This window comes from Metopolophium dirhodum, chromosome 6, assembly GCF_019925205.1.
Source record: "Metopolophium dirhodum isolate CAU chromosome 6, ASM1992520v1, whole genome shotgun sequence".
In the NCBI taxonomy this organism is placed as follows: Eukaryota; Metazoa; Arthropoda; class Insecta; order Hemiptera; family Aphididae; genus Metopolophium; species Metopolophium dirhodum.
The window spans coordinates 6,367,684-6,394,525 of NC_083565.1; the positions used below are offsets into that span (position 1 = coordinate 6,367,684).

A 26,842-nucleotide genomic window follows, 5' to 3' on the forward strand; every position below is an offset into this window, starting at 1 on the left:
TATTTTAAGTAACTTCTTTAAAAAAAATTCAATAAAAAAAAAAAGTAGGTAATAAAAATTATTTTCATTTGATAAGAGCACCAAATATTGTGTGTAAAGAATTTTTTTGTGGTTGCGATTAAACGGTTTCAAAATATATATGAAGCTATAACAAATAATGAATACACCATAATACTTTTAGGTAGGTATAAAATGTCCAGAATATATTTATTTAATATACTTGGCCTAGCAACGGGCAATGTCAACTGTAACTAAATCCTCATTATTTAAAAAATAAAATGTAATTCATGTAAATTCCTCCGTCATGATATTATTTAGTTGTTTACGTTTTAGTTGATTTTTTAAGTTGATGTTGCTCGTATAATTGTTGTCTACGTAAAAAAACGTCACGAACACTGAAAATGTAAAAAACCTTATCTGAGTTAATTCTAATTGATTCTTCTAAACGTACACATCAAATTCTTAATATCCAGGAATTTTTCTTTTATCGTAATAGTTGACCAACATTAAATATTATGTTATTACATATTATTAAGCATTCAACTGGGTGGTGGTTATTTAAAAGATGGGTGTTGGGTAGATTTCTTTTTTTGATTGCATTAAAAAAAAAAAAATATTGCGTCATACTAAATATACCATTTTATAACAGTTTTTCCTTGGTTCATTCAACAACAAGTTAAAGTTTTCAAAACAATGTGAATTGGTTCATGGAATGTTTTGCAAAAAAAAACATAGGTACCTAGTTACTTTATACAGTATTGTAAAGAGGAAAAAAATTCAGTCGATTTATTTTAACGGGAAGAAAAATTTCCGTTTAGTTCAAGGCCATCTCAGAGATATATTTTTCATTGTTTGTAGATCGCGAGTTATACGCATATATGTATAGAACGTGATGTTATATTAATTTAATAATTAAAATTATACACCTGTGACATAATTATTGTAGACAAGACAATAAGACCTCCCGTCGACTCCCGTGCTACATAAAAAAACGAGTGTTGTTTTTACGCAATTGATCGAGGGAAAGAGCTCATACTGTACGGTCTGTACGTTGGTGTATACAATGAAATATCGCGTCGTATGATTATTGAGACTATATCCTGCACCGCAGCTGTAAGCAAATGTACGAAATTGCACTTAAATCTTAATATTTCGAATAAATATCTTTTGTGACATTTTGAATTTATATTGTGAATGTGTGTGATGCACTAGCAAGTGAACTTAAAAATCATAATATATAATAAATAGTAAATACAGCTACTATGATTGTATATAGATTTTATTTTTTACCGTTTAATAATAAGCTAATTATTATTTATTTCGGAATGATTCAATGATATAATATATTATATATGAGATGACGAATGGTTATTTAATATTTTTGCCAAACGCCTAAACCTGATTGGCATTTCAGTAATTCACTGATATAGACAAATATACATAACATATTTAATAGGTAGTTGATATGAGTTATGAATTCTTAGAATGTGCTCATGTCACTATTAGATATTTCAACTATTTTACTTTTTGTAATATTCGTTAAACAATCGTTTATAGATCATTGGTGGTTTGCTTTCTCGATTCGTTTGAATTAAATATATTTGTGTACATAATAATATAAAAATAATTGTAAATCGTAGGTATATTAAGTTGTTGAATATTATGAGAAGTTATTATTTTACTTATTATAATTATTACTGTTATTAGTATTAGTTATTATACATACTATATAACTGTTATTCACGTTTAATAGTTTAAAGTCTTGCTACTATTTATTTTAAATTGTTTAATTAATGATATATTATGGGAATTCACGCTTTACAGTGGGAATTATATACAGAGTAATTTCCTTTATTATACCTACTTATAAATAATATATGCTGCCCAGTTATTAATGCGTCAGTGGCGTATTTAGGTTTTTGTCATGGGGGGGGGGGGGGGATATGATTTTATCCAGTAGCCCTGTTTTTAAAGCTAGAGCCTTAAGTTAGGACTCCGAAAAATGTTGCATATTATTATATACAGCCTATGGTGGTGGGATGGATCCCCTTGATCCCCCCGTAATTACGCCACTGTAATGCGTAATATAATAAGTGTTTTATTATTTTATTCCTGTATGGACATATAAATCGTTAATTCTTTTTGGTTCTTAAACAAATATAAGTAATTAGAAAATGTATAAAAATTCATTGAAATTTAACTAAGTTGTAGTATCTAAATATATGGTTATATATTGCTGATGGTGTATCTACTTATCTACTTACATATTGAGTTGACTAATCTAAATACGTTTTTTTAATTTTATTTGTTTTTCTATAGGTATAAAACAAATTCGATTCAATTATTATCTATCTTCAATTATTTTTCTTGTTTACGCGACATAACCACATCAAATGCATATTTCATACTTAAATAACGACGGTTATTAAAACTTAGTAAAATATAATTCAGTTATATGTATGTAACTTATACGTACGTTAATACTAATTATATCGATCCAATAAAAATCCACGGTTATATCTTATATAACTATTATGTTTGACATTGGTGATGCTATAAAATATAATATAATAGTATTACCTACGAGGTATTTATACGTACAACTATTGGTATATAATAATTAATAAGTTATAATAATAGATAAATTGATTAATATGAGCAAATAAATATTTTAATATTGAGACATAATATATAATATGCTCGAATTATTTCATTTTCTTTTTGGAAACTGTTGTCTATCAAAAACATAATATGTAAGGTTTACATTCTTTTCTACAGCACGTTTTTAATTTTGATACTTATAACCAGAATCGTGTTGGAGAAAATAGTAATCGAATTTTGTATAATGGAGTCACACAATGTAATTTAATTTGTAATATAGAAATTTAAAAACATTGTTGGTGACTTATTACGTTTTCCATCTAGTTAATGATCGTGGACTTTGTGTTGAACAATCGATTTTGAAAAAAAAACTGAGTAATGACTTGGAGTTTTGTCATAATAATGCACAATAGCATAAATGTTTTAAATTGACTTTGACCTCGGTGTGGAGGTAAACATACCTTAAACTAATCGCTTAAAACGCCAAACATTGTACTGTTGTTTTGCATCAATATTCAACGTAAGTTCATGCTGATAAGCGACGATAATCAGCAAATTATATAGCGGAAATAGAATAATGGAATTGCAATTATTTTGTGTAATATTCAAGTATTTATATTATATATAATGGGTTCACCGTAAATTACAGTAAATATTTTAATTGCTATGTCTTTGGTAGTCGATAATTAATATGAAAACAATTACTTTATCTATGAACTAATCCTAAATTCCTAAATGATTTATTACAATTTTATTTTCAAACGTATCATTAAGGATATCATTTAGAAAATTCAAAATATATACAATGGTTTACTATAGTTTAGATAGTTTGATGATTGTATAGCAAAATAAAAATAATCTTTATTTAGTAGGTATAAGACATATATAAGTTAATAAGTTAAGGGGATTCCATACCGTGATTTTCTGTTTTTGTCTAACACACGCGCGACATAGGATTTTAGACGGATTCTTTGCCAAACATATCAATTGATCCAATGAAGTGAACAGAATTCTGAAAACAGATTTGAATTCGTCGTCATATCTATTTGAAATCGATTTTCCCACAATTTTGATCTTTTGATTTTAGATTCTCCAAAAATTGAAATACAAAAATGTTTAAATACTCTTTTTTAATATGACGTTTTCTGGAATTTGGGGGGATAATATCAAAAATGCGGGAAAGTCGATTTCAAGTAGACTTGACGACGAATTCAAATCTGTTTTCAGAATTCTTATCGCTTTAATAGATCAATTGGAATGTTTGGCAAAAAACACGTCTAAAATACTATGTCGCGCGTGTGTTAGACAAAAACAGAAAATCACGGTATCGAATCCCCTTAATAAGTTTTATTATTTAACCGTTATATTGGAAATTTGGAGAATGGTTCCATAGATAAGATATTGTTTGTACAACTACTGACAAACACAGACAATTCACATATTTCATCCCCTGCAAAATATTTATTTAAATAATTACCACCTTTTATTATACATTATATTAACTATATATTATAATATGTATTATTAATTATCTTCTAATAATATTTCAATTTTAACTGAAATTTCTAGATTTCTATATAATATATTTATTATTTAATTTATTTGATGCTACATTTCTAAGTGCATAAATGAAACTTAAAGTATAATTTTCAATGTTTGAATATTACTTATATTAAGCTTAATGCTTTAATGTGATTCTCCCACCTCACACTTATTCAAAGCACTTTGATCATTGTGCATTCCCGTATAATACCTTAATCTAAAGTACTTATAACAGTTATAACAGGTACTTAACATTTATATTAAAATTCAATCTACATAAAGGTGAAAATAAAATTATATTTAGAGAAGGTTATGCGATGAATATTATTATTTTATGTATTGCTACCTCAACTACGATCGCATAATTGCGGTAACCGGAATCCACGTGTTTTATTATTGATTATTTTTCCCGACAATTTTCGATAACGGATATTCATGGCTTGCTGCTGAAAATGTACTAAAGGTATATAATTAAGAATCAACACATATACAAGTACAATACGATTAATTATTTGCAATTTCTAAGAGAATATTAAAATATATACTGGTGTAAATTTTACACCTATGAAAACAACATTATTAGTATGTACAAAATAGACATATTCATATGGTAGTTTACTGTAAAAAATAAAATACCAAACATAATTAAAGCAGTCCAGTTATATGGTTTGAGATTTGTGTTTATTTCCCTAACCGTTCGCCACACAGCGCGTGTTTTACACTTCGCTAACACCGTTGACCGTTACATGTAGTCGAATCACCCTCTAAATACTCACAAGTTATATACGTAATTTACATAGGTAGTGATTCTTTTAACACAGTCCGCTCGTTTATCACGGTCGATTTCTACAGGAGTTGTATGTGCAAAGTATTTATGATTTTAAGTTTTTTACAAACAATTTTTTTTTATCAACTTTCAAAAATCTTAGGCATAAATATATTGCACCAAATTAATGTTATTAATATATTGTACAGTTGTAGTTTTTTACTAGTAAGCATAAAGTTTATAAATGTAATTTCAGTGATAAACGAATGGAGTACAATCTCCTCTACTGTTTTCAATATTTCAATTGCTATACTTATATTTTAATATTCAATGTACCTATAATTTTATACCAACGTCAACATTTTCTTAAAAATATGAAAACTTTTACTTCAAAATATGGGTTAGGTTTTTGTAATTGAGTATACTAACAAATAATGAAGGAAACTTAAAATATAATCATAAATATTCAGTCAAGTTTGGTCGGTCAACTCTTAAACGGACAATGGAGGACGGACACTCGGTATATATGAAAAGTGAATGCTGATGCCGAACCTCTCCGTAGATAGACTGACCGCGTGACCGCAACGTAGAATTATTGTAACAATAATCGTTTATACAATTGCTGATCTATCGTTTTTATATAATATATATATGTATGCTCCACAGTCTCCTTAGACTCTCCTATATATAGAGACTCGAATAGAACTATAAATAATAAATATTGACGAACGTGAAGTTATATAGAAAGTAAGATTTGTATTTTGATTGTTGTAAGTATACTAACTACTATAATACAACTGTCTAAGCAGTAAGCAACTAGTTCGAAATCGTTTAGTCATATTTTCTCCAATTCAAATATTCCCGTTATCGTTTGTATTATATTGTATACGGTATACGGTATGCCTATACTAAAACAAATTCAATATCGGCTCGTGTTGATTTTAATGCAGCCGCGTGCCCGCCTAATAATATCTCAAATAATATGTTATCGTTTTATAATATATTTTATACTATAGGATTATTATTATAACTTTTCGCATTCGTTACTGCAATAACAACGGGAATTAATTTAATTTCACTAAATTTAATCAAGGATTCAAGTTTGTTCTTCGAATTTCAGTTAAACTTTTACCACGGAAAATATAAAATCTACTGTCCCAATACTAAAATAAAAATTATAAGTAGGTCACAATAAGTCACATCTGTTAATTATATCTACATTAATATAGTTTAAATCAATGATCTAGATTCCAAACAAACACATTTTTTTTAAAATTTGAGTAAAACACCGTCCCTACTAATAATATACAACGTTTATGATATTACTTTTTTTCATTAATTTAATATAGGTACCTACTATTATTATGTAAGGAAAAGTTATTAGTTTAAAAACGCATGTAAATATGCAGCTTATAAATTATAACATCTACCTTGCTGTATAATATTTATTAAGAGGACGTCGCATCCGCATGACGTGTTGTCTCCATCTTACACACGTACGACATAGCAAATTTTCGTTCGCTAGTTTCAATAGGGTGCTGTCATTTTTGATTTTAGAGTGAATTGACTTATTATCAAACTTTTAGGTAACAACATTATCTGTGCCCTTTCCGTGGTTTTTTACTATATTTTAATTTTCAAGTGAATTATGAGAATTTTCAAACATTAATATTTTACATTCTGATAACTCACTTAAAAATTAAAATATCGTAAAAAAACCAACGAGGGGACACAAATAATGTTGTTACCTAAAAGTTTGATAATAGGTCAATTCACTCCAAAATAAAAAATGACAGCACCCTATTGAAACTAACGAACGAAAATTTGCTATGTCGTACGTGTGTAATACGGAGACAACACATGCGGGTGCAACGTCCTCTTATAATTACAATAATATCACTCTGTATAAATAAAAACTTTGAAAATGGTATGCTTTGTCGGACTTTTAGTTATCTATATACAATATAGTATATTATATTTTTCTAATGAAATTGTTACCAATGATTAATAACTTGTGATTTCATTGTTTTCAGACCTTTACGGCATGGTGCAACTCGCACTTGCGCAAAGCAGGCACAGCCATCGAGAACATCGAAGAGGACTTCCGCAACGGGCTCAAACTCATGTTGCTCCTCGAAGTGATTTCTGGCGAGACGTTACCAAAACCCGACAGAGGTAAAATGCGCTTCCACAAGATTGCCAATGTCAACAAAGCACTAGACTTCATAGCCAGCAAGGGCGTGAAATTGGTATCGATCGGTGCCGAAGGTACGACAACTAATATATTATATTATACTGTAGGCCCCGCATGTCGGTCAAGCCTAGAGAAAATAACTTTAAAAGCTGTATTTATTAGTAATAGTATGATTTGTACGGAATTAAACATACATTGCTTTTGGTGGTTCGAAAAGAGTATTTTAGTTCGTTCAGGAAAAAAGTCATTGCTCGTCGACATCCGTCTGGACTTATAATTGTCAATCATATACGTTGTTTAATAATAATTATTACAATTACAATAAATTATAATTACAATTATTGTAGACCGGCCGTTTAGTGAATACAATATTATTGTGGTGTATCTATTTTCTAATCGTAAATGTGTACCCATTTGTAGAAATTGTTGATGGAAATTTAAAAATGACTCTGGGTATGATATGGACGATCATCTTGAGGTTCGCCATCCAAGACATATCCGTGGAGGAGATGACTGCCAAGGAGGGTCTGTTGCTGTGGTGCCAACGCAAGACAGCCCCGTACAAGAACGTCAACGTGCAAAACTTCCATCTCAGGTGCGTTTTATGCAAGTCGATTGCAATAGTACGAGCTATACTATTTTTGTTCATATGCAAAAGTGGAATATTTCAAGATTTTTTGGCGCATAACAGTATTATATTTTAAGTTTATTATGGACATACGAGTCCTCAGTGGCGTATCCAGGGGGATAGGGGGTTGTAAGGTTAGGTAATAGGGGGGGGGTTGTACCCCCCTGAAAATTGTTAAATTATAACATTTTCATAAATAAATAATTTTCAAATAAAATTTATGAACAATTAATTTTACCCCACCCCCTGAAAAATTCAAAATACGCCACTGCAAGTCCGTCCTCTAAATTTTAGATGATTTAAATATTTAATTATTGTTTCTTACACCGGCCATATTTTCATTCCAGTTTCAAGGATGGTTTGGCCTTCTGCGCCCTCATTCACCGTCACCGGCCCGATCTCATCGATTACCATAAGCTGTCTAAGGACAATCCCCTGCAGAATTTGAACACCGCGTTCGATGTCGCCGAGAAGTACTTGGACATACCTCGCATGTTGGACCCTGAAGGTACGTACTGCTAGTTCGTTATCGTATAATGTTGCGTAATAAGACATTATATAATTAATACATATATATTACTATTGTGACTTATTGTATATACTTCGCCGTGTCCCCCGTGTCTCTCCCAATAATATTAATATTACATTACCATCGTCATCGGCGCCATTTTCGTCTTGTTACCAGTAGTAACACCCGTGCACTTATTCGATGTTATATTTATATGTTTTAAATGAAAACTTTTCACGGTCGTGTTTTCTGTAGATTTGATAAATACTCCGAAACCGGACGAACGCGCCATCATGACCTATGTGTCGTGTTATTATCACGCATTCCAAGGGGCGCAACAGGTAAAAACGCGTGTACATCCCGCTTTTGTCCCGTGTAAACCAAACACTAACAAACTCTCAATAATAATAAACGTCTGCGTTTTGTGTGATAGTTAAATAATTATTAATTTTAGAATACTTTTTATTTCCTTGGTGTATGATATATTATCTGCCAATTGTCAATATACAATACTATAGTCTATAGTGACCTAGCTATACATATTATTATATAGCGACGAATCAAGCATAAAACGATTCTTCGCAAATATATAATTATATTATGATTGTGTACATGCATTAAACATTTTACAACTGTATCGTTATTAATGAAAACAAAAATTATTTTTGTAATATCTACTAATAATTTGTAAATACTAAATGGCGTCGTTTGAATTTTTTTTTAAAATTAATATGTTCACGCAGGTCTACAATTTGAAGATTTTAGCATGCCACATACTTATTACGTACCTATAACAAGTAATTCACAATAATAAGAATACCAAAAATATAATTAATTTTAAATTACTGATGATAATAATATAATAACCTTAAGATGGTATTTATATAAATTGTAAACTAAAATTATTGTTATAATATAATAAAATTATTTTAAAGTACAGGTAACCACTAACGTAGATTTGTGTAAACTCGTTATTCGACATTTTAGGAGATCAAGATTGTGTATTAGTGATTGATGATAAAAATCCGCTATTGATATAATAATTATAGGTAATACACGAACTGCAGAAAACATTAATGAAATAGCATAAAGGTTGCAATTCAAAATCGAATAATAAAATAAAATTGAACACTCTTTTTAAATACCTCTCGTGAACATGCGAACAATATTATAGTTTATAATATACTTAACACTAAATTAAAATTTTGATTGCTTTTGAGTTTTGAGTGAATCTAACATGCGCATGTTTGTTATAACATTGATAGATATGACCAATACGGCAATGCCAGACGAAAGAGCCATAATGACTTATGTTTCATCGTATTACCATTGCTTTTCTGGAGCCCAGAAGGTAATTGTACCTTTTACCTTTATAGCTTTTTGTGACTAATATCTTAAGAGGATGTCAGTGCATCATTTGTTTTCTCTCTCTGGCCCACGGGTAATATAGAACATTTATGTTAAACAGAACCAACCCTGTGTTATTACTTTTAATATTAGAGTGAATTCACCTATTGCCAAACTTTAAACTAAAAACATTGAAACCTGTGTCCATACTTTGGCTATTTTATTATATTTTTATTTTTATATAAGTTCTGTGGTTGTAAATTATTACAATTTAAAAATTCTTATAAATTGTATACAAATTAAAGTATCCTAAATAAGCCAACGTAGGGACACAGGAAAAGTCCTTACAGTGCTAAACGGTTCTGCTAAACGTAAATTTTCCTTATTACGCGTGGGTCGGAGAGAAAAAACAAATATCACTCTGACATCCTCTTAACGGAATTACGAATTATGATTGTATAATTTTGGACGTTTTATAGGCCGAGACTGCAGCAAACAGAATTTGCAAAGTACTCAAAGTGAACCAAGAGAACGAGCGTTTGATGGAGGAATACGAACGTTTGGCTAGTGATGTGAGTATATTATTTACGAGTTACGACTATTGGGGAAGATCAAAATTTGTTGACGTTCAATTTTTATTCATCCATTTTTTAGCTTTTGGAATGGATCAGGCGTACATTGCCTTGGTTGCAGAGCCGACAGGCCGACAATTCTTTGTCCGGTGTGCAGAAAAGGCTTGAAGAATACCGCACTTACAGACGTAAACATAAGCCCCCACGTGTAGAACAGAAAGCCAAGCTTGAGACAAACTTCAACACGCTGCAAACAAAATTGCGTTTATCCAACCGGCCTGCATACATGCCAACTGAGGGAAAAATGGTTTCCGTGAGTAAAAGTCATTTTGTCGTAATTTTTTTCCCTCACATCTTCCTCACAAAAATACTGATTGACTGACATTGTTGTAAATTGAATTTACTAGGACATTGCCAATGCATGGAAAGGTCTTGAACAGTCAGAAAAGTCATTTGAAGATTGGCTGTTGTCCGAAATGATGAGATTAGAACGTTTAGAACATTTGGCACAAAAGTTCAAAGCAAAGGCTGACACTCACGAAGATTGGACACGCGGCAAAGAAGAGATGTTGCAGAGCTCTGACTTCAGGCAATGCAAGCTAAACGATCTGAAGGCTTTGAAAAAGAAACATGAAGCTTTTGAGAGTGACTTAGCTGCACATCAAGACAGAGTCGAGCAGATAGCAGCTATTGCACATGAATTAAAGTAAATTAATGATTCTTTATTATTAGGTATTATTGCTGTTTGTTATAAATGTAAAACATTTTTCATATTTTATTTATTCTCAGTTCTTTAGAATATCATGATAGTACAAGCGTAAATATACGCTGTCAACGTATTTGTGACCAATGGGATAGATTAGGTAGCTTGACACAGAAACGCAGAACTGATTTGGACGATGCAGAAAAAATATTGGAGAAAATTGATATATTGCATTTGGAATTCGCTAAGAGAGCAGCTGTAAGTACAACCAAACAAATAGTCATGAGTACTGGGTTAATGGACCATAAAACCAACATATTTTGTTGATTTTTTAATAAGTTATGAATGGTTAAAAACAAGAGTAATTAAGTTAAATGGTATATTAACATCCAGATTTTTCATGCAAACTCCCAGGAGATTCTTCTTTACAAAATGTATAATAAGTCTCTTTGTCTTAAACTGAACTAGAGAATCATATACCTTTGCGTGAGATAGAGAAATAAATGTTGGTTTTACATCTTAAGATACTTAAAAATTAATATTAATTAAAATTTTCATACTAAATTAGCCTTTCAACAACTGGTTGGATGGTACACGTGAAGATTTAGTGGACATGTTCATTGTACACACTGTTGAGGAAATCCAAGGATTGATTGATGCACATGGACAATTTAAGGCTACTTTGTCTGATGCTGACAAAGAGTACAATTCTATCATTGGACTGGTCAAAGATGTTGAGTCAACTGTACAAAAATACCAAATACCTGGTGGTCTTCAGAACCCGTACACTACTTTGACTTCTAGTGTATGCTTAATTTTTGTAATGCTTATTATTTTTAACATTAGTTTCATGTGTATCCGTATTCTGTATATAGGATTTAAGTAAAAAATGGTCTGAAGTAAAACATCTAGTGCCCCAAAGAGACACGACCCTCCAAGCTGAACTCAGAAAACAACAAAGTAATTATTAAAATGTTTTGCTGTAATTTATGTATGTGCAACATTGTTTTATAACTGATTTTGTTTTGCAGACAACGAGATGCTACGTCGTCAATTTGCGGAGAAGTCAAATCAAGTGGGTCCTTGGATTGAGAGGCAAATGGATGCTGTTACGGCCATCGGTATGGGATTGCAAGGTTCTCTGGAAGATCAATTGCACCAATTGAAACAATACGAACAGAATGTGTTTGCATATAAGCCACATATTGAGGAATTAGAGAAAATCCACCAAGCTGTACAAGAGGGCATGATCTTCGAAAACAGGTAGAGTCAAATGCTTATTATTACAACAAAATTTGCAAAATCCTATGAAAATAATGTATTGTTTATAGGTATACTCAATACACAATGGAGACACTACGTGTTGGATGGGAACAACTATTGACATCCATAAACCGCAATGTGAATGAAGTAGAAAACCAGATATTGACCAGAGACTCCAAGGGTATAACTCAGGAACAACTTAATGAATTTAGAGCTAGCTTCAATCATTTTGATAAGAACCGTACTGGCCGATTGGCTCCTGAAGAATTTAAATCATGCTTGGTGTCAATTGGATATAGTATTGGAAAGGATAGACAGGTAGATAATATTTTGTTGTTGAAAGTATGTTTTTTTATATATACCTTAACACTGAGCTTATGATGCACAGGGTGAGATTGATTTCCAACGCATATTAGCTGTAGTTGATCCCAATAGTACTGGATACGTACACTTTGATGCTTTCTTGGACTTTATGACTCGAGAATCCACAGACACTGACACTGCTGAACAAGTGATTGATTCGTTCCGCATTCTGGCAGGCGACAAGGTAGAATTAAATTATTTTGTATAAAATATTAAGAATTTTTTTTTAATTTCACGTCAATTTCATTACAGCCATACATTTTGTCCGATGAACTAAGGCGAGAACTTCCACCAGACCAGGCAGAATACTGTATACAGCGCATGGCTCCGTACAAGGGTGTCAATGCTGTCCCAGGAGCCCTGGACTACATGTCTTTTTCAACTGCCTTATATGGCGAGTCGGACCTGTAAATCATCAATATTTATATACAAACAAAAAAAAATAATAATATTTAAACGAGTAAAAAATAAATTACCAAGGATTATTAACAACTAGATTATATCAAATGAAGAATAAAATTCATTATGAAATTCTTTAATCGGATCATATACTAGTCACATCTACTATTTACACGTCCGTCCGCGCGTCTCATTAATAACAAAATAATGAAAATCATATTTATTATTGCTTTAAACTTCTTAAAAACAATGAAAAATGAAAAGGCAAATAAAATGAAAAAAATACTCTGCCCCACGTATTACTTTTCAAAGAATTTTTATTTCTTAGATATAGAAGATATTTATTATAGGCTTATTAAAGAATATTTTATTTTTGGCCTTGATGTTTTTTTTTCTAATAATTTAATGAGAAATATATCAGTTTTTTTATGTTTTATTTATTTATTTATTGCCCTTAGAACAATTTAACATTTGACTAATCTTAAAATCTTCACACATATCTGCAGGACCAACTATCGCCAAAACTATATATTGTATTATATTCAAATTTATCTGTTGTTCAACTCGTTGTGTTGTGTTTTTCAAAGTTATGAAAAGTATTTAATTGTTTTGTCATAAGAGAGTACCAAAATATTCTTGCTCAACGCACATTTATTTTTGTACAATAAAATAGTTAACTAAAATTGAATATATTATATCATTTTCACCAGATACTTTGATACTTTTACTATGTTGTAGGCATATGTACACAAAACAATAATCATATTATGTAATTTTTTCTCGTAGGAATATCGCGTTAAAAAATCAGTCAATTGTTTTTTTTTTTCCATTTTCTTTCTCTCGCTCTCGTGAACACCTTATTTACCATCGTTTTACCGCGAATGATAACTCTCATCTTATTTATTCTTATTGTATAGTGTGTATTTTATTTTTAGTTATTATTATTATTATTTTATTTTATGTATGATTATTATTATTGTGCACGGAAAAAACATGATTTTTTTTTATTTATTTATTTTTTTTTTCAAAATTGTATGTATTTTCCGTAGCGCATTCGCTGCTGCGTGTGTCACGCAACTTTGAGATGCCATAAGAGTAATATTTTCTCCCCCTCTACCGAATAATATATCTGTGTATTGTAAGTTTTAAGTTGCATGGGCGCAATGCCACACAATCGGTTGTGACAATTGTTCACTCATCTATCCCCACTCCCCCAGTCTTGAGAAATATTGTCTCTCGAAGATGTTTTAATCCAATTAAATTCCTATGTGAAATCTACGACAGAAGCGTGTATTTACAGTTAATCAAATAGTTGATATGTTAACAATGATGTTTACTAAACACATTGTAAAAAAAAAAACAACAAAAATGTATTTATTTAAATATATACCCGTTGTGTTGTGAGAACTATTTAATTTTTGTTTTTATTTACTATATGTTCCTTGTTAAAATGTCTTACAAAATATATCTACCACTGGAGTGGGGGACTGCTCTCATAAAGTATGACCATCAATAATCTGTACCTATGTAGTTTGTTGTGATACAGATCAAATTAAAACATAGATCAGACTAAGTGGTTCTAAATTCTAGGGTTTTAAAAACTATCAAAACTACTCCACCCATCCTAGGGATTTTCATTATTAAAGAAAACTATAATTTATAATTTATAAATTATGACAATTAAATGTTTAAAATATTTTTATAAAGGTATATTCAGAATTCAGATATATTCAGTATGTAACTAAACTAAATTTTTTTTATCTGGATAGAAATGGATAAAGATGGATATTATTATGTTTTAAAGTAACATATTTAAAATTTAAATGTATAATTCATTAAGAGCACTTTACACACTCGTGTGGTTGACTTCAACTAACAAACTTACAAAGTACCAAATTTTACAGTTTTAAAATGCTCATAACTTGCTTTGTAATTAAAATATCAATAAAAGCCTTCGTGATGCCCTGGATTAATATTTTACCTATATAACAAGTTTAACTAGTCAAATCATTCTAATTTTAAAAATAGAAGGAAATAAAATAAATTTTTTTTTTTTTTGATCTTGAGCCCGGCAGCTGAGGCCATTAGCTATTTTTAGTTTTTACTGTAGGTTATGAAGTCGGTAGGGGGAGGAACACGTATGTGTTTAGTTTGGCAGAATTTTTGATTGGGCACCCGTAGGTATCTGCCATGCCCGGGTGGGGGATAGCGACACTTGTTCTCCGGAAACCGTGACTTGTCTGAAGAAAAATGCCGCCCATGGCCTAGGAATCGAACTCGGGTCGACTGCGTCGCAAATTAATTATTGTGATTATTGTTATTATAGAATTTTTTATTAATTTTAATGTTATTGGAACACCTAATAAGTACTTACTATTCTAAATCATAATTTCTTATGTTAATTTTTTTTTCAACAGATTTTTAACATAATATTATCAATCTACTTTAACGCCAAAAATATACTTATCTTAGGCTACTTGTGTTACTACTTACTGCCTACTGGTAATGTAAGAAGGTACCTTTACCAACAATTTTAAAAGTCAATTAAACTAAGTTCTTTAGTTAATTTGATAATAAACTTACTAGTTAAGGTTTAGTTTTAAAAAAATTATAACTTTTTAACTACGTTTTTACTGCCCACATATTTTATCATAGGTACATAATATTATACACAAAATTATTTTTATACTGTAAAAATTTGTTGTAATTAAAAAACGTATGACTGTAGATACTTGAAAAATTTACTGAATGTTTGTATTAGCATTTTCTATACACGATAAAATTTTGAAAATAATTTGACTCTTTTTGAGCTGTTTACGGACATTATCAGTTTTACATTTTTTTAGTTTTTTTTTTCTATAAATATCAATAAAATTTTATTTGTTGGGTAAAAAAGCGTGAAAATTTAATATAAGGTGGTATATCGTTCTAATAACAGTTGAAAAATATTAAAAATATATAGGCAAAATTTTTGATATTTTATCATTGAATTAAAATTTAACACCATCCATTACAGTGACCTACTTGTAACTTACTGTACAGCAGAGCGACATCCACTTACCCACCTTTTTTTTCTTTTGTTTTTCATGTCGCTTTTGAAAACTACTGGGAAATTTTTACTTTTGACCCCCCCAAAGTACCAACTAGATTCACTTTCCTATCAGAAAAGTTACTGATGAAGAAAATCCAAGCACTGTTACTGTCCTAAAAGGTGATGACAGACACAAAAAAAAAATAAAATACATCGTTGTAAAATCAATACATTCATCGCTTCGCTCAGAATCTAAAATTGTGGTAAAAATAGTAAAAAGTAAATGACATAATTGTATTGAAATTTGTGGTTTTGAATTTCTTTTAGATGACTATAAGCTTATGAGTTGTATTCAGTTGTATTCAGTTGTATATCATATACCTAACCTATTAATTTATTGAACTATTGAAGTTATTATTATTATGCTATATTTTTTATGTTACTATAATCAACGAATAATGGCATGTAGGCTTATACTAAAGCTTTTAGCCAGAGTTCATATTGATAAAATGCATATTAATATAGACCCAGACACGACTCACCTGATTTTTAACTTTTTTATTGATTTGTGCATGAATATGATCATTTTTGGGAAAATGAAATAAATATAAATGTCAATTCTGAGCGAAGTAATTTTGGAATGTACAGTGTATTCTTATTTTTTAAACTAAAAAATATTTTTTTGGTGTTTTCACCTTTTGAATTGGTAAAAATGTTTCAAATTTAACTTTGTGGGTGGTTTTTGGTAGTAATAAATAGATTTAGTTTGAAATTGGAGGCGGGGGTTGTAAAAAATAAAAAATGCCAAAAATGTTCTTAATTACCGGGAAAAACAAAACAATTAAGGTTGTAATAACACATAAACTAATAACTGTAGATACTTGAAATTATTACCAAATGTTTATATTAGCAATTTGTACATAATATATTCATTAATATAGTTATGTAAACACATTTTGAGATATTTATAGACATTTGATATTTTTGATTTTTTTTCTCTTCAAATAACAATAAAAATGTTTTTATTTATTCAAAAAGTTTGGAGACTGAATACAAGGTTTCACATAAGTTGTTAATATAACAGTTTAAAAATATTAAAAAGACATTATAATAGTAAAAATTACGGATATTTACAAATTATTTGGTAGTTAAACATTTATAAAATGTAAATATTTTTTTGCTAAAGTTTGAAAATGAAATACAAAGTCAATCGTAAGTAGTTCATATTATAACTATAAAATCTAAAAATTATATAAGCACAATTTCTTTTTATAGACATTCAAAGGTTAACTTTGCACGAAATTAGATATTTAAACAAAGAATAACGATGTTAGTTATTTTGTTATAATTTAAAATTATTATTCGAGAGCAGGTACTTGAAACTTTTACATTGTATTACCTATTATATTTTATGCACACAATGACATTTTCAAATGCAAAATTTTCGGCAAAAATTAATTCAACCTTGAACCTACTGTAGGTAGGTATTACTAAATGAGTAAAAAATACAGACAGCCTTCGATCAGAAGTCAGAATCGTTTTTCGTATGGAATTATTTTCATTGAATTCTAATTTAACACATCCATTTCAGTGACCCACTCAACATCTACTGTACAGTAGAGCGATACCCACTTGCCCACCTTTTTAAAAATGTACTATACATTTATACGTACCAAAGAAAACTTTTAAAATGTTAAGTTTATGATCTAAATGCTGTATTACAATTTTTGGATTATCTAAAAACTCGATGAAAAAATTGTATTAGATACCTACTAGATAGGTAGATCATAGGTACCAACTGGGACTATTTAATAATAATTACCTAATATAATACTTAACCTTTTTTCGTACAATCTGTTGAGTGTTGAGTACCTATTGAATATTTAAGAATTACCAATAAATGTTGTGTTGTGTATTTCTTATATTTAAGGTATTTCATGACACTTATTCTGAGTCCGTTCACTACCCAAAAATGTTCATAAAAAAGAAACAACTTAATGACTTTGAAAAATCAATTTACCTACATTAATTCTCGTTTCGGACAGAATCGAAAATAACTGTCAACCTTTAAATCATAAACAATTATATTTAAATGTTATCGTGTATGAAGTTCCCCATTCACATCCACTTAAATTGTCCTGAGACATTTGCCTCAAAAATGCCTTATCTGCACGCCACTATCGGGACTTATTGCATTTGCAAATTCTTTGGATGTAATGAAATATTGCAGGCAGAGTTATATATAAATACAGTTCCTTGTACAAAGATGAAAGACTTCAAACGTGAATTATTATTGTTGTCACTATATTTTCCCATGTTGTAAATAAAACTTGATCTACCTATAATAATTATGTTTAATGTGTTTTTACCATCGTAAATTAAGTCCAAATTCATTTAAATCTGATTTGTAAAATTAGGTATATAATCCTCATATAATTATGGATTTCAATTTACTTATGTGTTTTATAAATAATCTACTTTTAGTTACGAAAAATTATAAAAAATAATTTCTGAGACGCATCCGAATCTGTGTAATGGGACATTTAAAATTTTTCATTATAATTTAATTCGTTTGAATTATGAGTTTTTACTGAATTGCTTTAACTTGATATTACAATAGCTATATACAATACAGCGAATGATATTAACCTACGTAATCAAATTGGAAATGAGAAATAAAAACAAGTGAAATATATTATGGTACATAAAACATACTATCTGGAGTCTGGACACAGGACACCTATAGTTGAAAAAAAGAAATTATGTATAGGTACAATTTTAATAGGTAGGTATATAACAATATATGGCGATATTTAACGCAATACTCAAATGTATATTATAAACGGTACATGTACGCAATTGATTTTATATAAGGGTCATACTTTATTGCGTTCATTCAAGTGTTGTTTACGAGTTTTAATTGTGCCAAAGGCGGAGTCGTAGTCGGACATGTCGTACATCAAATTAAAAAGATTGAACCGTACATGTGTAGAGAACAAACCACGTTATCTCAAAATAGGTTCTCATGTAGAAACAAAAATGATTATAATATTTTTGAATTACATACTTTATGAGCATACTAGTAAGAAATCGTACATTAATTATATTTATAATTTATAATATATTATTCAACAATACGTCATAATACGGTTTAATATTTTACACATTACGCGTGTATCTCATTAAAGTGTATTATTGCATTGACATTTTTTACGGTATTAATTTGATATTGCCATTTCCCGCATTAAAATAATAATAAAAATAAAATTTACAGTATTTGGTAATGATAGGTTTGATACATTCTATAATATACCGTCCTAACGCTTAAACTATAATTTTGTACCTACTAGAATGATATATTTTGCGATATTATTCTAGCTCTGTGTTTAATTGATTGTATACCTATTATGTAGGTACTGTTCTTCATATATCTGTGTAAAAATAGTTATAAAGATAAAAGAGCTTATCATTTTTTTGAAATTCACTATTTATAGGTACTTACTACTTATATGTACTATCATTTTATAATAGAATTTTGTTCGATTATTATAATTCATGTATTATAATAAACGTGATATTCTAACGTATAAACATTGTAAAATAACATATTTCAATCGGTACACCTATTATTACTGTATACAAAAACGGTCGGAAAACAAGTAGGTACAATAAATTAAGTTATTAACTTTAGAAATAAATATTTTAAATTGTCTTGTGTACGTAGACTACATTGTAGATGATATCGGAAGTCGATCAACGCAATTTTTTTTTTATCTACGAAAAATCTATACATTGTTTTATCAATATGTGCATGTCACTATGTCCGATGCTCCCGACATTCGGAAATATAATTATGCTTAATAAGCTGATTGCTATAGCAGGTTCTATAATATTTTGTGCTGTCATATATACGTCAACCTTGCAATAAATTTTCGGAAATGGTCCACCGTACGACTTATACATGATTAATTCAGTATATATTGTCCCCGAACTTTAATCTTATTGTGTTTTATCATAATAGATATGTAGTAAGTACAGAACTTCAGCTATACGATTCCCAGAGGGAATTAGGCACTGTATTACATTATTATATTATAGTATATTTTATTTGTTTTTCTGATGCCAATAAATAACCATTATCATTTTTTAGTAAAATATCTATTAGGTTTATTATATTTTATAAATTATAAATGCGGTAAGGTCACAGACAATAAAAGGTAGATCACCTATTACACGGTAGGGAAAACGTTGGATCCATGCCAAATATACTGTTACAGAATTTAAAATTATACCATTTTAAAATTAAATGTTGATATTTTGGGTTTGCCGAGTTTCAAATATATCGGGGACATGAGCAAATAAAGAATTCCAAGAATATTTAAAAACACAACGAAAAAAAAGCCTACAGGTTTTATATTATAATATAATAATATTATGTTCTATAGTGAACAATTGTAGGCTTAAAAATGTCAAATAAACAATTACAAATATCTGTACGTACATTCAGAATTTCTGTAAGACGAATATAATATATGTTTTAATATATTGTAAAAATATTAATATTAACAAATGAATTATGTATAATAGTAGAGAGTAGAATTTGCTAATAGTTATATTCAAATGTTATGAATAATTTATTAATACCGGTAGTATAGAAGAATGTACACCGTTTTCGGTGGCACTATATTGATGTCAGTTTATTACACGAGACGATGATAAAACTCATTTGGTTTTTTTTCAAGCCAACTACATGACTATTATTTAAGAAGTAAATGATTTTATCGTTTGAACAATACACGCACCTTCGTGATTAAATTAGTCCGGGTATTGGGTATATAATAACAACATTATTGTAATTAATTGTGCATTAATTACAATTAATATAGGTAGGCACGGGGTGTTATACGGGGAAAATGTAGCTCCTCATCATGATGTGTTATATAGTCCGTCATTAATATCGAAACATAATATACATCTCTCGGTGTAATATTTACGAAAACTCGATAACACGCTGTCGGGCGTTATCTGGTTTTGCGTCTTATTTTTAGCAATGGAGAACTGTAAAAATATTTAACAACAAGTTGAAAATGCACGGTAAACAGACGTTGACGTCTGTGTATCGATACCATAATATCATATAGTCGCGATTTCAATTTGGTTGGAGCACATTAGGTCATTGGACCGCCGCACCCGACGGCAACAATCATATTATTATCAGTACTTATCGTTCGCAACAAGATATTATTATGGAAGTGTGTACTTGGCAGAGATTCCGATTTATGTACCGTCGTACGCTTTATGGCCGCATATTATAGTCGAATAATAATATGGATGTAATAAACTGCAGTTTATATACAGGGCGATTATTTTAACGACGATCGGCAGTTATTCCAAAATAGATATATTGTTAAATCGTTTCAGAATTTAATAATAACCCGAAACAGAATGTTTTTTATGAAAATTATGACGTATCTAGGTACCAAGATCGATAAGAAATACTATATAGGTCGTGTACCACACATGTTGTCACTCCGTTCATTTTAGATATTTGAAAAGATACCTAAGTGGATGATATTCATAAATTAAAAATTATTATTTTAAAATGTTATACTCGAAACGATCAAACGTATATTCTGCTTCAAACTGTGAAATAAAAGACTTGGGTAAATATTTGAAAGACGAAATCAGATATATGTGTCACTATACTGTCACTAATAAGGGCGATCAATATCCAAGAGCATTGTATAAAATGTTCAACTTGCGTGAAACTCAAATTTTTCAAAAACAAAAGTTGGTACGAATTTAGGTAAAACTTTTTGAAATAATTATGAATGTTTGCTGCAAAAAGTGTTTCTTTCTATATCGCGCTCATTATATGGCGTAGGTATACTATAGGTACCCAAATTGTTATAAATATACGTTAAGTGTGGGTGCAATAATATAGTTACCCACTGCTTACAAAAATGAGTTATTAATGAATGGCAGATTTACATTAAAATTTGTACTTGTGTGTGTCACCATTGAAAACTACACAGTGTACCTATACAGCTGTTATTGCAGTGAGCGGTTGTTCGAGGATTATGATTTTTGATTAAAATACAATAATGATTAAGTCTTAAAAGAAGATGAAAAATAAAATAAAACAGTAAATGAAAATGTTAACGAAAACGTTACCGTCTATAGGTGTAGTCAGTTTATATTTTGTTTATGATTTTCAAAGCAAACAATGCCCGAAAATATGAAGTTTATTAGTCTATGACTGCTGTAGATAAATGAGATCTGGTTGAAAAAATATTTACTATTCGCCAGACTCGCTCATCTGAAATATAAAAAGAGAGAGAATTACTTCTGTAGTACGCCTCATAAATGATTTGGAACATTTTCTTATCAAAATATTTTTTTAGAAAATTATTTAAAGCTGACAATATTTTATACAGAAATACATTTGTATTAACTCAAATATTTTTGCGGAAAAGTAAATGATTAAAATGCTATTTTATTACACATGTAATACTATGATTATTATACAAATGAATAATAAATGGTGGCTGAAAATATCTATTTAAAAACTACAGAAATTCGATATTTTTGAATTAAATATTAATATTTAAATTATATATTTATGTATTATATATGATAATTGTATATATTATTCTAGTTGTTCTTATTATTGATTAAGCTCATTCATGTTAAAATTATACTTTATTCACAATTGTCAACACTGTAAATGTACTTAAAATTGGACAATTTAAATAAATAAAATAAGTAAAAATAAAAATGAATTAATCATAATATAAATAAGGTGTATGTTAATATTGTAGTTTTAAAATTATACTAGGTATATTTTGGTATTTTGGAATTCTATTATATCTGCAGATCTAAAATACAAGCACCTTTATAAAATTATCTCTGGTAATAATGTAATACGGCGTTAAAGAATTTTGTTAAAAGATCAAGATGACGTACTTATACATTTTTATAAAAGTTAACGAACATAATTAAATTTTAAAAAAAAAATGGAAAATTAAAATTACAAATATTTTAGAGCCTATCTGTATTTACAGTTACATTTTGAATACAATTATTTAAACATTGAAACCGTATAAAACCATTTATATCCAATCAAAACATCTCCATGATGATAATTGAAGATTTAAGTACTGTTGCTGATGCTATCAGACAGATTTAAAAGGCGGATCTTGAATACAATTTGAAGCTAACAACTTTTTATTAGTGACCAAACGACATAATTAGTGGATGGTTTTGAAAATCTCGAATGGTTTTGGAATGTTAGTACCGGTTCGACCAATTTTGACGAAAATTATTTCTATTTAGGAAAGTTTATAGTACAGTTTGCACCAAGTTCGTAAATATATACCGAGTGCTATAGAGACATAGAGTATGGACACAGATGGATATCGGTCGAAATAATTCACAAAGCGAGTTACGCAGACGAAGATTTCTTAGATACACTGATATAACACCATATTTGGTATTTAATAATTTTTTTCCGGCTGTAATCGGTATATACAGCTAGTGCCTCTTAGTTATATAATAATATAATGTTAACAAAAACTATATAGTATTATGGCTGACATTGGTTGGTCGGCGCAGTGTATAGGCAATTTAGGTACATCGGTACATTGTTATAGTGAAATATGGCAAATAATATCGGGTTTTCAAAAAGTGGGACAATGGTCAATGGAGCTACTCTTAATTAATTTAGTTTATATAACGAATCCGTTCTACCAGTTGTGGATGAGATTGTTATATTATTAGAAACGCAATTTTTTACGTCGAATGAATTGTAATGAAAATACATTATTTGATTGGTAATCCAACTATTCCCTATTTTGTTTTTTTGTTGGATTTATCTACCGACGAATGAATAGTGTGTATGCATGTGGAGGGGGAGGGATAAATATGTCACCTCGCCAAAAAAAACTTACAGAAACAATACTATTGGCACGTTTCATGATTATAATATATATATATATATATATGATATAAAATAGAAAAAAGAAAATTAATCAACGACAACACCTACAGCATTATATTTTTGAAGATATGATCTATACATTTATTTTATGATTGTTTGAGTATTTCAAATAATTACCATAAAAATTTAGAGTTGAATAGCCATTTTGATGGGCAGCATTATCGCATTGATCTATGGTGTTTACACATACCCAACTATTGTTGCTATTATGATATTGACGCTTTATTGATTTAAGTAAATAATAAACTAAAGTAACGAATGAAACGTCAAATAGGACTAAATAATGTATACATACATTAGCTAGGCGTATTGCACACGGACATCGATAAGACGATAACACTTATAACTCGTGTATCAGAGGACTTTATACAATTTTCATATGAACTGTAATATGTTGTTGAACTAGAAGTTTTGGTCTCAAGTGTGTATTTAATGAGATTTAGTTTGCAAACCTAGCGAGCACGCACGCACACTTATACACACAGATATTTGACTAGAGGAGAAATGAAGCAAGTGAAAAATAAAATAAATATGTCCCGATGAACGTCGGCGAGTGCGTGTTTCCAAATCAATAAAACAAACGAGTAATAGAAAGGACGACTGTTTTGTCGACAGCTCGAGAACCGTAATTATGTGTTTTCGTTCAACAGCAGTCAATATGTGACCTGTGCCGTGAAATTTCGACTCGGCCTGCACACCGGCGACTTTATCACATGGAAAAATTGTCCGCGAACATCGTCATTTTTTTTTCTCGGACAGCTCAATATCTTCACGCCCGCGTCCGCGTGTGGTGCGACTGCGACATACCCAAACGAGTCTCTTGAATCATAATTCTCGGGCGCAATTGCAAATCGTTCGACTTACGCAAACGCCATAAGGCGTTATGACGTTGTATGTTCGCGGATAAAGATGACAAATTTCTATTATTATTTCGACACGACGTTCTTAACGTCCGACCGTATTTTATCGTGTTCAACATGTTATTTAGAAAATCCTATACGATACGGGATGCACTGCACGGAGAGGCAACTGATATACATTTATATAATATTTATCTCCGTTGTATATGTTTACGTGTTTGCATACGAGTGGGCTATTATCAAATACGTGAGTAATGTGTGCTGCCATACCCATAACTTCCACAAAACAATATTTATCTTACGCACACTGTATACCTACTATACCCAGTGTATAATATATATATAAGGTATATATTCAGATTTATAATTATATTATTACATTTGACTACTGCCAAATTTAATCATAATATAATGGCATAGTCAATGAACCGTTTTACAAGAAATTATTCGTACGCATTTTCATACTTAAATTTTCAACAAACTGCGAATTATATAAAAAACCTATAGATCATTCTCAAACATTCATTTTTGATTCTCAGAAAAATGCATAATTTTTGAAATTTTCAATTATTAATTGTACTGTATATAGGTAGTATAGTTTTTTTTTGGATATTTTCTCCAAGTCAAAATTATAATTTATTCATATAAGTATTGATTTTAACAATATTAGATACTATCATAATAAATAAAATTACTATAAGGTGTTAGTTAAAAATAATACACACAATGTACATACTATATTATAAAGTATAAACACATTTTTTTTAGAATTTATGGTTACATAACATTATTAAAAATGTATAGTAAATTAATAAATTTCTTTTCTTTTATTTCAAAAAGAAAAAGAAATTAAATATTATAAATTTAAAACATTGTTATAACAAAAGAACGTTCACTGAAGTTTGTTCTTTGAAACAGAGATATTTTTGTATTCCTTTGAACAATAATATTAATATATATATTATTATTGTAGTCAAGTTGAAGTTTGTAGGTATGAGTTTTTATTTTAAAATCAAATTTTTTTGTCTGTAATAAATCATATCTACTAATTTTTAATAAAACAATTATATTGTATTTGTATTTAAAAATATTAATTTGAATATATTATCTACAAAATTGTTAAGTAGGTAGCTGTTATAATATCGTTTGAAAAATAATTTTACATTATTTCAAAATTTCTATGCTACCTCGTGCTTTTAATTTATTTTTACTATTAATGGAATTTTTTTAAATAAGAAAAAGCAGCAAAAAATCCTCATGATACTCAGAGTTCTCTAGAATCTAGATTGCTTTGATAGACATTTACCAATCCGAACCATATATTCACTGCTACCTAGTATACTTCATAGTATTATTTTTTATTCAATCACTTCTAAGAATATGTTAAGGAATTTATCAATGAGGGTCGAGATAAGTATCGTGGAAGAAAAATATCGTCGTGTATTAATATTTTTATAGATTTCCATCACAATTTTTCTCTCGATTTCCACAAAATTATTTCTCAGACAAACAGAGAACTGTTCTAGAATTTTAGCCAAACGTCAGTTCAATTAATATCCACAGCTCAATCAATGTCCAATATGATAAAGCGTATTATTACCCAAATATATAATAATCATGCCAACTAACTTATCCTCTGTCTGCTATCATATCATAATTGTTTGCAGCAGTACAGTCTGTAACATCGTCCATGCCTTATAGTTGTTAATGTTTAGTGTATCCGGTTAATGTCGGAAGTAGAGATTAAAAACAAACAGTATATAATAATATACAATAGTCAAAGTGTTTAGTTAATATGCATATAAATACCGGATAATGTTAGCATTAGCCGAATGACTGAGTTTATCCGCAACACACTAACACGTCATGTACATGGTAAATGGTAAATGTTCAATATATTTTTGCTTATTGATAATTTATTTATATTTAAGCCCAGTCAAACCTACGTATTTTAGGATTCAAGAAAAATGTAATAGAAGTTTATGTAATAAAGTTTATTTATACTTTTATGGCTTCTTTATTATATTATAACAACTTTCTCAAACAATATAATATATAAATATATA

The 26,842-nt window shown here is 29.4% G+C and overlaps 1 protein-coding gene across 3 annotated transcripts in view; it reads left to right on the forward strand.

The window, feature by feature from the left end:
- LOC132946359 (alpha-actinin, sarcomeric) overlaps positions 1-14,296 on the forward strand; it is a 33,745-nt gene extending 19,449 nt beyond the window's left edge. The window contains exons 2-16 of one of the 3 annotated variants that reach the window (XM_061016337.1): positions 6,943-7,177; positions 7,524-7,698; positions 8,079-8,239; positions 8,495-8,590; positions 9,505-9,590; positions 10,066-10,158; positions 10,241-10,471; positions 10,566-10,864; positions 10,948-11,119; positions 11,430-11,666; positions 11,737-11,821; positions 11,893-12,124; positions 12,193-12,442; positions 12,513-12,671; positions 12,740-14,296. In XM_061016337.1, the coding sequence (XP_060872320.1) occupies positions 6,943-7,177; positions 7,524-7,698; positions 8,079-8,239; positions 8,495-8,590; positions 9,505-9,590; positions 10,066-10,158; positions 10,241-10,471; positions 10,566-10,864; positions 10,948-11,119; positions 11,430-11,666; positions 11,737-11,821; positions 11,893-12,124; positions 12,193-12,442; positions 12,513-12,671; positions 12,740-12,898 (2,670 nt within the window). In that variant the 3' untranslated portion in view covers positions 12,899-14,296. The remainder of the gene's footprint in view (positions 1-6,942; positions 7,178-7,523; positions 7,699-8,078; positions 8,240-8,494; positions 8,591-9,504; positions 9,591-10,065; positions 10,159-10,240; positions 10,472-10,565; positions 10,865-10,947; positions 11,120-11,429; positions 11,667-11,736; positions 11,822-11,892; positions 12,125-12,192; positions 12,443-12,512; positions 12,672-12,739) is intronic. The other 2 variants (XM_061016335.1, XM_061016336.1) reach the window with 2 other exon arrangements.
- The last annotated feature ends 12,546 nt before the right edge of the window (positions 14,297-26,842 follow it).